Source organism: Lytechinus pictus, chromosome 4 (assembly GCF_037042905.1).
Source record: "Lytechinus pictus isolate F3 Inbred chromosome 4, Lp3.0, whole genome shotgun sequence".
In the NCBI taxonomy this organism is placed as follows: domain Eukaryota; kingdom Metazoa; phylum Echinodermata; class Echinoidea; order Temnopleuroida; family Toxopneustidae; genus Lytechinus; species Lytechinus pictus.
In genome coordinates, this window is record NC_087248.1 from 7,597,935 (window position 1) to 7,612,833 (window position 14,899).

At 35.3% G+C, this 14,899-nt stretch overlaps 1 protein-coding gene across 1 annotated transcript in view; it reads right to left on the reverse strand.

The window, feature by feature from the left end:
* LOC129259614 (activating signal cointegrator 1 complex subunit 3-like) overlaps window positions 1-14,899 on the reverse strand; it is a 29,977-nt gene continuing 15,078 nt past the window's right edge. Inside the window, exons 11-21 of the mRNA XM_064098946.1 lie at window positions 14,676-14,840; window positions 13,544-13,801; window positions 12,687-12,821; window positions 11,946-12,137; window positions 11,300-11,524; window positions 9,829-9,936; window positions 9,431-9,434; window positions 5,207-5,217; window positions 4,522-4,773; window positions 1,191-1,364; window positions 1-246 (exon numbers count right to left, since the gene is read on the reverse strand). Of these exons, the coding sequence (XP_063955016.1) occupies window positions 1-246; window positions 1,191-1,364; window positions 4,522-4,773; window positions 5,207-5,217; window positions 9,431-9,434; window positions 9,829-9,936; window positions 11,300-11,524; window positions 11,946-12,137; window positions 12,687-12,821; window positions 13,544-13,801; window positions 14,676-14,840 (1,770 nt within the window). The remainder of the gene's footprint in view (window positions 247-1,190; window positions 1,365-4,521; window positions 4,774-5,206; window positions 5,218-9,430; window positions 9,435-9,828; window positions 9,937-11,299; window positions 11,525-11,945; window positions 12,138-12,686; window positions 12,822-13,543; window positions 13,802-14,675; window positions 14,841-14,899) is intronic.

Here is a 14,899-nt window from a genome sequence, read left to right on the forward strand (position 1 = left end):
TCATAATTTACAATGCACACCTATTTGTTCGGGAGTCATGGTAGCAAGTCGGCTATTATCAAAGGTGTCTCCTGCGACATTGAGAAGTCTATTACAATCACGCGATTGCAGCTGGCGTAGAGGATTCTTTGAAGACCACATTTGTTGATCAATGCATTTGGTCAGGGTGAGAACGTTGGACGCTAACTGAGGGCGCCATTCGTGAAGGGCTATCTCAAATAATGCTCGCATGATCCTGGCTGAGTTCTGAAGAAGAAATTTGTAATTGAGGTAAAATACTAGTAAATGAATCTTCCAAGCAGTTTTCTACTTCTTCTCTACTTTGTTCATGATACTATGACGACTACTACTACTACTATTACTGCTCCTACTACTACTTCTACTTCTACTACTACTACTACTACTACTACTACTACTACTACTACTACTACTACTACTACTACTACTACTACTTCTACTACTACTACTACTACTACTACTATTACTACTACTACTACTACTACTACTACTATTACTACTACTACTATTACTACTACTACGACTACTATTACTACTACTACTACTACTACTACTACTACTTCTACTACTACTACTACTACTACTACTACTACTACTACTACTACTACCACTACTACTACTACTATTACTACTATTACTACTACTACTACTACTACTTCTACTGCTACTTCATATGTTGCTGCTGCTTCTGCGATATGTATTTTCTTAATCAATGGTAGGTCATCTTACATGGTTTTATTGATTATTCCAATGCTTAGGCTTACTCTGTAAACATGGTATAAAGCGTTTATAGTAATCGAGTGATAAATATCCATTCCATATAGATACCATACATCGTTACAATCAAGTCTCTGATAGTTTCTCTGATTATATCAAATACTTAACATCCTATATGATGAAGTCACACCAATGAAACTGAATCCAAACCAACCAATGGTACGTCATTGGACATACCGTAGATAGATTCTGTCAATCTTGAGTCAGTTTCGCCTTTGTGACTGCGGCAATAGGCTTAGTTATATAGATTCATTTCATTGTTCATAGTGAAATACATTCTGTTAATTTCATTACCTGCTTGGACAGTGTGCATATCATTGAAACTGGCCTTTGACATTTTATCATGCATTCATATCGAATCGACTCGATTAATATCGCCGTAAACAAAACCGTACCTGTGCGACATGGTTTGTATCCGACACTAGAGAAAAGCAAGACAAGATTCCTCCACTGATATAAGTCTGCAAAAGAACATTGACCTTGCCAGGCGAATCCTTGACCGAGCTCACGTGGACCTCACAGTCATAGTTCCTATGTTGTTCAAGTTCTTTCTCTTCTTCTTTCCGAACCTAATTGTAATGCAAAAAAACAGCAACATGTCTCATGGTTTCCCATTATTTTGATGAATGATAAATGCCCATTTTTTTTTTTTTTTTTTGGGGGGGGGGGGGGGGTCAGTGCCCATTTTTGTTTCCTTAGCATGTTCTGACAAGTGTTCATTTTAAGTTTGTGATATAGTGTTGATTTCGTATACTTTATAACTGTCTGCTAAATGAACGAGAAATGATGTGCATTTGTTAGGGATGAGGGAAATAAACAAGTGGAATGCCTCTGGCAGTCTCACCTGCATCACGCGATTCAATATAGCAGCAGTGCTGACTTTGAAAACTACTATAACATAATTCACAAAAAACACCATTCATATAATGATACAATACTATGTTTATTAACGTTTGACCTTGATCATGTGACCTAAAACTTGTCAGTGATACTTGATTACCCCTATATCCACATTTTATACACTATATCTATATACTGTATATATCTATATCTATAAGTTTTGACAGCAATCTAATAATAAACTCTAAAATGGCCAAAGTTCAATGACCTTAAATGACCTTTGACTTTGGTCATGTGACCTGAAACTCGCATGAGATTTTCAGTGATACTTGATGACTCTTATGTCCAAGTTTTATGAACTAGACCAGGTCGCATTTCATAAGTTGGGTATGCAAAAAGGGTGGCGTATGAACAAATTTTCACGCAGTGGTGTGGATAAATTGCTCTACATCACAGCTCCATGGCCAAATTTGTTGTGTAAGGTCTCATTTTGAAGCTAGAACTATAGGCTAAATACATTATTTTAAATTAGATCAATACAATGTCAGCAACAAAACCACAGCACATTAAGTTTGAAGTTACAGGGGTGGCGGAGCCGGTGGATGCGGAAAATGATAAAATGTTGAAATGTGATGCTTAACTCATGATTTGTGTTAATTTAAAGCATTTGTTGAGTTGAATGTCACTACTTAAACAAAATAAAGTTGATTTATTGTCAAAAACAAACTTTTGGGACTATTTCAATGTCCCAACACAGTTACATTATTAATGATCTGCCTAATTAATATACTTGATTAAGTAGGAAAAAGTTAGCCTATATATACATTAAAAAACCTTTTTCCCCCTTATTTTTTTAAATTTCAATATAGAATAGGTCTAATTTCACTTTAGAATTATTTAAAGACTCAAGGTATCACTTTTTTAAGTTGATGTACCTTCATAAAAAATGTATAGGCATGCAGGTAAATTATGTTAAGTTAATTAACTTAAATAACTGAAACATGTTTTATTATGCCATAATATATTCTATTATGTCATATATACATGTATACAGACTGTCAGTCTCATATTTCTTGTCAGTTTAAATTTAAAGAACAACTAAGTTTTATTCAAATTTGACAACTTTGAAAATATTCAAGAATTAGCTACATATACATGTTAGCTCCAATCTGCAACCTATCTAATTAGTAAATTTTAGCAAAAAAATGTTAATTATTTATTTTTCAAACTTCATTATTTTTAAGTCTTGTATCATTGCAAGAAACCTTTTTCTATTCATGGGGTAGTGAATTTGCAAGGCAAGTAAGGGTGAGAGTCACCTTTTTGGAAAAAAAATTGCAAAATTAAACATCGTTCAAATTAGCTGTAAAATTAATATGCATGCAATAACAGATTATCATTTTCTGTTGTAATACATGTAAGCATTGATTTTCAAATACTACAACTGCAAAATACTAGGGTGATCCAATGTAGCATACATTTTTTACACCATTCTATGTGCAGAAGGTCCAATTTGAGAAAAACGCATTTGAAAATACAAATTTACATTGATTTCAATGTATTAATTAGATATAAATTAGTCATTTTAAGAAAAAATAGAGGTATTTTAGGATAAAATCCAATGTAGCATTAATTTTTTACACCATTCTATGTGCAGAAGGTCCAATTTGAGAAAAACGCATTTGAAAATACAAATTAACATTGATTTCAATGTATTAACTAGATATAAATTAGTCATTTTAAGAAAAAAATAGAGGTATTTTAGGATAAAATCCTCTTTCATTACTTGAAGAATGGTAATACCTATAACATATAAAAATATAACTTTTTTGAACATTTTTACCCTGTTCGATCGCGAAATTGGACCACCTTATGACATGCGACCACCAATATAATACAGTTATGATGGTAATTCAACAAATAATCCCAACATGGCCAAAGTCCATTGACCTTTGTCCTTGGTCATGTGACCTGAAACTCGCACAAGATGTTCAGTGATACTTGGTTACTCTTATGTCCACGTTTTATGAACTAGACCAATACACTTACAGAGATATGATGGTAATTCAACAAATACCCCCAACATGGCCAAAGTTCATTGACCTTAAATGACCTTTGAACTTGGTCATGTGACCTGAAACTCAGACGGGATGTTCAAGATACTTGATTTTTTTTATGGCCAAGTTTCATGAATCAGATCCATAAACTTTTAAAGTTATGATGGTAATTCAACAGATACCCCATTATGGCCAAAGTTCATTGACCTTTGATGTTTGTCATGTGACCTGAAATTCGCACAAAATGTTCAGTGATACTTGATTACTCTTATGTCCAAGTTTTATGAACTAGACCAATAAACTTTCAAAGTTATGATGGTAATTCAACAAATACCCCCAATTTGGCCAAAGTTCATTGACCCTAAATGACCTTTGACCTTGGTCATGTGACATGAAACTCAAGCAGGATGTTTAGTAATACTTGATTAACCTTATGTCCAAGTTTCATGAACTAGGTCCATATCTTTTTTAAGTTATGATGATCACTTCAAAAACTTGACCTTAGGTTAAGATTTTGATGGTGATTCCCCAACATGGTCTAAGTTCATTGACCCTAAATGACCTTTGACCTTGATCATGTGACCTGAAACTCAGGCAGAATGTTTAGTAATACTTGATTAACCTTATGGTCAAGTTTCATGAACTAGGTCCATATACTTTCTAAGTTATGCTGTCATTTCAAAAACTTAACCTTAGGTTAAGATTTGGTGTTGACGCCGCCGCCCTCAGAAAAGCGGCGCCTATAGTCTCACTCTGCTATGCAGGTGAGACAAAAATCATGTATATCTATCTATATCACACTTTTATCACAGTTTACTCCACGACATACCTTTACTTGTTTGAACTCCGCAGCCTTTGCCACCAACTTGAGTATCTCTCCACGTGTTCGGCACAACTCCAAAGAGGCATTGAAAAGCATGATGGTGGCTTGCTTTATGTAGAAATGGCTTGCGATTCGCCCGATCTCTGTGTAGTCCAAAGTGCCACAGTCTTTGTAGTAAACAACCATCTTGGCACGGTGCAGGGCCTGTGCCGAGTCCTTTATGAGCTGCTCACGGTACCTCGACATATCAGGGTCACCCTTAAAAAAGAATAAAAATTTGAAAGAAAAGAAAGATTAGAACAATGGGAACGATTAATCGGCCATTCCGTGTTAACAAGGCAATGAACTGAAAGAATAGTTTGACAAAATAATCAGGAAAGTGATAAGGCTATGGAATATACAAATTAAAGTTCTTCTATTAGTAGGCCTATCAATATGACATGGTTCCTTAAAAACGGGGCCAAATACTACATTACTATTTTAACATCTACTCTAGATAGAATTAATTATTTTTTTCATTTTGCACTCTCCTAGAAAATCAAGCATTGCTATCATAATTAATATTAATATTGATACTAATACTTCTTTTTAATATTCGAGATATATTTATTTTCATAAGTTAATAAAACAAAAATAATTATCATATTAAAAATTCTCCTGCTACTGCTACTATTACTACTTCCGCTTCTACTTCTTTTTTCCCTTCTATTACATCTTCTAATAATGATGTTGTGGCTACTTCTACAAAAACAACAACAACAACAACAACAACAACTACTACTACTACTTCTACTACTAATGGGACAATCTCCGCATCACAGGTGTGAAGGAGGAAGAGGAGACAGAAGAGGAGAGTGAGCAAGGTGCAGAAAAGGAGGAAAGTGAGGAGAAGCTTAAGAGCAAAGTTATTCAATGTGCAGCAAAAGCTGGAGTAACCATCAAGAAAGAGGACCTTTCTACCTGCCATCGCATAGGGAGAAAATCAGAAGGGAAGGTGAGGCAGATTCTGGTTCGCCTTGTGTCAAGGAGCAAGAGAGATGCCATCCATGCTGGCCGTTTCAAACTAAAATGGGATAGCAGCATGGATGGTGTATACATCAATGAGGATATTACCCCCATGAGATTTGCTGTCCTAAAGACAGCAAAAGCAAGTCCTCTTGTGAAGAGAGTGAGTACGCATAACGGGAACATTGTATGTAAGCTCACGGATGACAGTTACAAGACGATCGCTTCTCCGGACGATCTCTTCGATGTTGGCTTGGACACTATCAACTACCAAAACTTCAAGCTACATTATATGGAGTAATAACTTGACTAGCCTGCATATGTCTGATAAATATGTCTGATAATATGAATAATGGATGATACAAATATTTCTTACGAGTTATTACCATGTAATATTGACAAAGTCCTAAATTTTGAGACATCCCTATCTTTGAAATTAACCCACATAAATATACGCTCTTTAGTGAAAAATATTGATAACCTTAGACTGTTGTATGAAGATAGTATGAATACTAAATTTGATATAATTGGCTTATCAGAAGTCTGGAATGCGTCTAATACCTCTGTTTTAAATTTACAAGGGTATACTCTTGAAGTAGATGGTCGCAAGGATGATTTGAGAGGAGGAGGAGTCGGAGCCTATATTAAATCAAATTTGAAATATACTCGCTTAAGTTATGACATTGCCCATGCAGAATCTCTGTGGTTACAAGTTAATATTACTGATGAGCTAAAGATAATCATAGCCGTGATATATAGAAAACCAAATACAAATGTAAAAGAATTCCAAGATAGTCTGTTAGATATACTACAAACAATTAAGGTAGATAAACGTAAGTGTGTACTGTTAGGTGATTTTAATGTGAATATTTTAAGTATAGAAGACATAGCTGATGACTTCACTTCTTCTCTACAATGTGTGGGTTTAGAACAATTAATAAAATCACCGACAAGAGTAACCAAGGACTCTTCAACTTTAATAGATCACATTTATTCAAATGTTGATACTGTTGAAACTCATTCAGGGGTCATACATACTGATATCTCTGACCATTTTCCAGTGTTTGTAGTATTCAAGAACATGGCTAAGTTATGTTCAAATCAAAAGAAAATTACCTATCGATGCTACAGAAAATTCAATATTGAACAGTTTAAAGAAGACCTTTCTGTCTTCAACTGGGAAGAGGTATTAAACTGCCATGATGTAAATATTGCATACTCTACGTTTTGCAAGTCTTTCTCATATATATGTAACAAACATGCACCTATGAAAACTAAACAAATTGGAAAAAAGAAAGATATCAAAAAGAAGGTCTGGATAACTACAGGAATAATTAAATCAATACGTGTTAAACAGAAGTTATATGCAAAAGTCCTAAAGACAAACTACAATGAAGATATTGTGAAGAAATATAAAAAATATAGAAACTTGCTCACTACGATTTTAAAGAATGCAAAACGTACTTATTACACCAATTTACTATATGAAAACCGATGTAACACGAGTAAGACATGGGAAATCATTAATGAATTATTGGTTGGAAAGAAAAAAATTCAAGGGTTGTTGAAGTAGACAGGCTTATCAAAAAGGTCAATGGAGACAATAACCTCATTACATCTATAAATGATATTGTCAATGAATTCAATAACTACTTTGTAAATATTGGTCCGAATCTAGCAGATACTTTGCCAAATGAAAATGTGTCACATAGACGTTACTTAGGGGCAAGAGTTAACAATTCTTTATTTTGGAAACCTGTGACTGAGGATGAGGTTTTTAATCATCTTGTAACTCTAGATGAAAAGAAAGCTTGTGGTCATGATAATTTACCAGCACGATTGTTAAGAGATAGTGCTGTTTACATTTCAGGTGTCCTGGCATATATCTTTAATTTATCTTTAGAATGTGGGAGGGTACCAGATGAAATGAAAATAGTAAAAGTTACGCCTATCCACAAAAAGGGACCAAAAGATGAACCTGGAAACTATAGACCAATATCTGTTTTGCCAGTGCTCGGAAAGGTTTTCGAAAAAGTAGCAAACGGGCGATTAGTACAGTTTTTAGAAACAAACAATGCTTTTTACCACCACCAGTATGGTTTTCGTAAGAAGTACAGTACTAAGTTGTCATTAATAAATTTGTCCAACACTCTCTTAAAAGCAATTGATGAGAGTAAAGCTACACTTGGGATATTCATTGACTTCAAAAAAGCATTTGATACGATCAATCATAATGTCTTAATCAACAAACTCTCTCACTATGGAATACGCGGTCTCCCGCTTAAATGGTTCGAAGACTATCTTAGAGGAAGATATCAGTTTGTTCAATATGAAGAGACAGTCTCTAAGAAAATGGAAATCACATGCGGTGTTCCTCAAGGTTCGGTTCTAGGACCAACATTATTTTTACTGTATATAAACGATCTACCATCTGTTTCTAATTATTTCAATTTCAGATTATTTGCAGACGATTCTAATCTATTTCATACCTTCCCAGCTGGACAAGATGAAATTGATGTAAATGAAGTCAATATTAACATAAATAAAATACAAGAATGGTGTGTTGCAAACAAGCTTACTATCAACTCTATGAAAACGAAATTCATGTTGATTGGTAGCAGAAGGAAAAATATTAGACTAGCTGGTAAATTGGAAATAGCCGGAGAGGAGATTGAAGAGGTTAATGAAGCAACTTTTGTAGGTATAACATTAGATAAACATCTAACTTGGAAGAACCATATTAGAATAGTTAATTCATGTATACGTAAAAGAGTAGGAATTATATTTCGGTTGCGACATTTTGTACCAAAATATACATTAGTATTATTATACAAGGCATTCATAGAGCCACACATAAGTTATGGAATCGAGGTGTGGGGGAGTACTTACAAGAGTAGCTTAAATTGTATATTTTACACCCAAAAAATGGCAGTACGTGCCATCACATTCAGTGAGTGGCGAGCTCATACACGTGTATTATTTCAGAATTTAAAGATCCTAAATGTATTTGAAATGCACAATTTATCTATATGTACCTTCATGTATGACCTGGGTAATAATAACTTACCTCACTCTTTAGTAGATTATTGCGATGTAATAGAGCATAGATACCCAACAAGACAAAAAGAAGGTCGACAAGTACATTTACCAAAATTACGGACTACTCAAGGACAATTCTCTCTATCTTTCTTAGGAAGTGATTACTGGAATAATGTACCATTAGCCATCAAACTAAAAGTATCCAGAAACGATTTCAGGAATTCATTACAAAATCATTTATTAAATCAATAACTTATCATATTGCTCTGTATATAACATAAAATGTTACACTCATAATTTTATTTTGTTTTTTTGTAGTTGTTGTTTTTGTTGTGTTTTAAAAAAAAACATACTTTAAAGTTCAATATTCGCCTATATTACTAATATGTGTAGGGGCCAGGCTCGACTAGCACTTGTGCTATTTTCTGGTCCCTTTTATCAGCTCTTAACATATACATGTATGTTTCATTTCTGTAATATTTATATGCATGACATAATAATGTAATATGTAAACATCTGTAAATATGTTGTTATCGTTGGTGAATAAAAATCAAATCAAATCAAATCAAATTCTACTATTACTACTACTACGTACGTACGTACTACTACTACTACTACCACCACCACCACCACTTCTACTACTGCTACTACTACTACTACTACTACTACTACTACTACTACTACTTCTACTACTCCTCCTACTCCTACTACTACTACTACTACCAATACTACTACTACTACTACTACTACAACTACTGCTAATATTACTACAACTACTACTATAACCACAACTACTACTGTTGCTACTAGTACCTATACTACGACTATTACTGTTAATTCCACTACTATAGTTACTAACACTTCTTTTTACTATACTGCTATTACCCTTAAAATTTCTACTACCAATAGTATCCCTACGATATGGCTACGCACAATGTTGCACAATACTTCATGACTACTTTAAAATCGAATATAAATAGGCCTAATTCTATTTGCATTTTACTTACGAAATCAAGCATTGCTATCATAATGAATACTATTATACTAATATACATCTATTGTTACTGCAAATATTTCTACATTGGCTACTCTTCTATTCTTTTCTACTATTACATCTACTGCTGCTGCTGATACTAATACTATTCATTGTAGCATTTATATCCAGTATGATATCGCTGACCAGTGTATCATAGGTTCATAATAATGGGCAAAACGAATCGTTATTACAGAGGCTATAGATACTAATCGTAAAAATATTAAATCATAAACACTTACCCTTGTCAAAAGCTTATTAGTTGCCAGCTTTCTCACATGCATGTATGTGTAACTGAGCCATCGAACTGCTTCCTTCACGTTACTCACAGTGCCAAGAACAACCTAAAGAATTTGAATATAATTTATGCTAAGTGAATACTAAAGGTTTGATACACCATGCCAATCACGATGAAAGCAGGAGAATTGGGTCCAAGATAGACATCATATCTACCATGTGTTTTGTTTTAAGGATGAACAATTTAACAGTACTTTTTCTCTCTCCTTCTTCTTTTATAAATTAAACAAAAGCTGACCTGTTTTGCACACCCCATAGTGCCACCAACGATTGAAACCAATGTGCCTTTTCTTTCTCAAACTTTGTATGCAATACTTCAGCATTATATTACAAGATATTATCATATTTAATCATGAGCCTTCTGTTGATAATAGAAATAAAATGGAAAATGAATACAAGGAAAAGCAAAAACTACTAGAAATAAGAATATTGTCAAAATATATGGCTCGAAGGGGAATCATTCAAGATCCTTATCTTCATTCTAACGATAAATTATACTTTCCCCGTGCTAACTTGTTCCCCCATCTTTCAAAAAGTATCCTGGTTCCATCCTAGGCGGACTAGTTAAACATCTACTCTAGATTGAAAATAGTTAATCCACACGGATACAGGTTAAAATAATTCTGAAAGGATCAAATAAGGAAAACCAATCATTTCGACAAAAGTCTTAAAGGGGTACCCCGGGATGAAAATATTGATATCTAAATTAATACACTGTAGAGTAAAATTCACAAAGCAAAATGCTGAAAAGTTCATCAAAATCGGATTACAAATAACAAAGTTATTGAATTATATGCACGTCATCATGAATATTCATGAGGTGGGCTGATATCACATCCCCACTTTCATTTTCTTATGTAATTACATGAAATCATATTAGTATCATTCTTTCCATACGTGTGTGAATAATGTGTCTCCTTTATAATGAAATAAGTTGCAGCAATGAATTTCTAATGCACTAAATCAGTCGTCAATCCAATTTTTTTATAGCTTTTGGCAGAATTTTTTTGAATAAACCTAATTTGATATAATAAAATACAAAAGAACAAGTGGGGATAATGCATCATCAAGTTGCTCATTGAATATTCATGAAGCCATGTCTAGAACTGTTTCACCGGAATAATGCAAATCTTTGAAATACCATAACTTTGTTAATCCTAGTCCGATTTTGATCACATTTTCAGTGTTTTGTTTGTCTGATTATTCTTCATCCGTTTAAATCGTATTATTCTCAGCCCGAAGCATCCCTTTAATCAATACTTCAAAATGCTGGTTATGATCTGAATGTTTGTTCAATATTTTTCAAAGTTAGTTTGCAATGGTAATCCTGACAATCTTACTGATTACCAAAAACAAGCAATTAAGGTAGTCTTTCGTTCGCCTTATAAAGGACATTTTATTTGTAAATACCTCTGCATTGAGATTGTCCTCCAGACGCTTGATGAACTGACTCTCTATCGGTGTTTGATCCATCATGAGCTTCAGATAGTGGACAAGTTTGTCATAAGTAGTGATGATGTACCCCTCTCCAAACGTATCGTATTGAGGGCGCCCTGCCCTGCCAAAGATCTGCAGGACATCCAGGATTCCGATATCCTGAAACTTAGACTTATCAGGGTTGTAGAATTGTGTGCCCTAGAAATGATTGAAAATATTTTAATAGACTTACAGTAGGAATCACTTTGCTATGTGATGAGGATTCATTGCTCCTTAAACCAATAGGCCCATCGACCGATCTTACGAAACTAAATTGGATATCATTCCTGACAAATGATCAGAGCTGAATGGGCAAAATTACGGAGTTAATGGAAGATGTTGATTATATATGACTGGTGACCTTCCACTAGGAATTAAATCGTCACCAATGATATTTTTTGGCAATTCACTTACTACAAGAAAGGGTCACAAGTCGTTTGTCAATATATGCGTAACTAATGAACAAGTTCATGGATAGACCCCTAGCCTATTTAGTTTTCTTTGAAGGACAGAAAAATTAAAGTCTTCCTGCTCTTAATACTGATAACGTCACTTGCCACGGATCTGCCGCTGCACATACCTTGATAATGACTGCATGGGCTGGAAGGTTGACTCCCCATGCAAGGGTAGATGTACAGCAGAGAACCTTGATAAGCCCTGCAGCAAAGTAGCGTTCAACCAAGTTCCTGTCCTGCCTAAGCATGCCGGCATGGTGGATGGAAAACCCCGAATCGAACAAATCCTTCAACTGCATGTTACGGGATTTCTGCACCTGAAGTTAAAATAAAACAATTCTTATTTCGATTATGAGGGGCTTATATCTTTGTTACTATACAGTGGTGCTAAAAAGTTAGAGAATCCCACCGGAAAACGAACACAATTATCTAAAAGTATTCAAGTTCTGCCATCTTTTGATATTTAATTGTGAAGTCAGGTGATATTACATTCAATGAAGTTTGTTTCTCAAGGCTCGCCATTCAACACTCGACAAAAATGAGTGCATTTTCTGGTGGGGTTCACTAACTTTTTAGCACCAATGTATATGCTGATCAATACTGTAATGGTTTTTAAAGTAGCAATCCTACTCGAGGCCATGATTACCAAAGCACAAACTCGATAACAACCAAATAAAGGCATAGACGATAAAACAGAAGAGGGAGAGGGATGGGGTTGTTGTTGATATACAAACGCACTTTGTTTGCTTAGTTTTGGTGACACCAGAGATGGATAGGGTCCATATGATACGGTTGGTCACTCTCAGACCGAATTTATTTATGTCATATCTTTGTGATTTTCACGAATCCGTATATAGTACATGTACCTCTTCGCGAGCAGCATTAAACTCCTCGTTCTCTTCAGCTTTGAACATTTCGGTGTAATTGTGGAGTCTTGCTCTGTCCAGAAGGTCATTGGCGGATTTCACCGTAGCGTTCCTAGCAAACACGAACACCATAACCTGTAGACCAATTAGAGTAGAGGAAATATATGGGTTGTTTCATAAACATGATAAAGCTACTCGCAAGTTACACAATCATGACGTTACAAACGACTAAATCATGTTATTTTGTTAAAGATTTCCTCTGGTATTTCAACAGCGATGTCTTTGTCTTATGTGTTATGCCGTTCCGATATTCGTAAAGAGAGGCCCTGGTAAACCGTAACTCGCTTTTCATGGAGCTACTCGCAGGGGATTTGTTGACAAAGTTGCTTTCAGCCAATCACATGGGAGCTTGCAACTGCTTCATAAAACATTCTCCGAATGTCAAATTTAGTATATGGTGGCAGCGGTGGGATATTATTACAAGGTGTTCTTAATGACATGTATACCACACCCGGGGCCGTGGTGTATAGGGTGGGTGTGGGTGAGAGAGTGGGTATGTCGCAGTGGTAGGTGTTTGAAATGTTGTGTACAAAAAAAGGCAATGCAGGTAACTTACCATGTTATTTTATTTGAATATCTATGGTAAGAATCATTTAAAACAAGAGCTAAACTTTTTAGCGATCACCGTTATTTGTTAATAATTTTTCATGGCTTGTAGATAAGATCTAATATGAATAGTGTAAACATGTTATGAAAATGCATAGTGTACATCTATAAGATGAGAGTTATTTGTTTTAAATACATGATCAGACTCTCATCATATTGAATGATATTCCACATTCATATTTCAGTTTTACCTGATGACCCTTATCAACAAGGTCACGAACTTTCTCATAGCAGACGCCGTCCATTCTTGTGCGTTGTTCGGTAAACCCGCCGAGATCAGGTTTCAACACACCTATGTACGTCTGTTGAAGGGGCACTGGTCTGAATCGGCCATCAAAGTAGAACAATCCGGTGTTGAGATTGACGTGGAGAAACTTAGCAACGTCTTTGTAGTTGGGCAAGGTTGCAGACAGCCCAACTATCCGGATGTTGTTCTGGTAGGATTCCACCTGGAAACATACAAAATGTACATTGAATCTTTGAATGTTTTATTAACCCTCATCATGGTATAACTAGGGGCAGGGAAATGGTATTCACCCCTTGGGATCCTGGTCATCAACCTTAATTACATCAATAATAAAAAAGTCATTAAAAGTAAAAAGATGTTACCACCACCTAAAACAATTTATTAATCTACTACAACTGAAACAGAGACGGAAGATCTAACTATCAAAATATGGCTTCTAGCAGGATCATTGATTGAAAATAGATATTGTTGACGTATGCATATGTAGGTAATATTTCATTCGATTTTTTTGTTTGTCAAAGTTTTGTTAAATAAATCTTGGAATGCGTTTCAAGAAGAAACTTAATTGTCGTATGTTTTATCCGACAGTTACCAGAAAAACAGTCAGACACCTTTGCTTCTAAATCAAAATGAAGTAAAGTTGTCAGATCCGACAAATATTGATGAAATTCTCTCCAAGATCCCCCTGCATGCTCTCAAACGCCAGGAGGCAATTAGAAATGACAAGGGAAAGAATGTCTTGACAAGTGGCGAAAGGAATGCCGATTACTAATTTTGCAATTGTCTCTTGGCCCTAGAGGACGGCTGGGGAGTGCGTCATCAACATCTGTCATCCTCCAACATGTCATCTATAGATCTGACAGTGTCCCTTTGTTGTGATCGGCTTAGAGGCACGAGTGTATAATATTGTACGGTAGAATGAAACAGATTTTGCCAGATAGACCATCCGACAATTTCTTTCCCTAAATGCTGTCCAGGCCTTGAGTGATTGTGCCGTTTCATTTAATGTTGACAACATCAACATACTTTTCCTGTATTGCAAAAATGGCTTTAAGCCCTTGGTTCCCAGTCATTACCTGTCGAAGTGTTCTTGCGACGAGACTTTCGATGACGGCACCGCGATCCTCATGGAGGAGGTGGACCTCATCGATGATGAGGAGTTTAACGAGCTGGGTCAGGGCCACATCCCCGACACTCTTTCTGGTCACCACATCCCACTTCTCGGGGGTCGTCACCAACATCTAAAGACAATTAGATACAGGCATACATGGTAGATATAACTACATCATCTTCCACCACT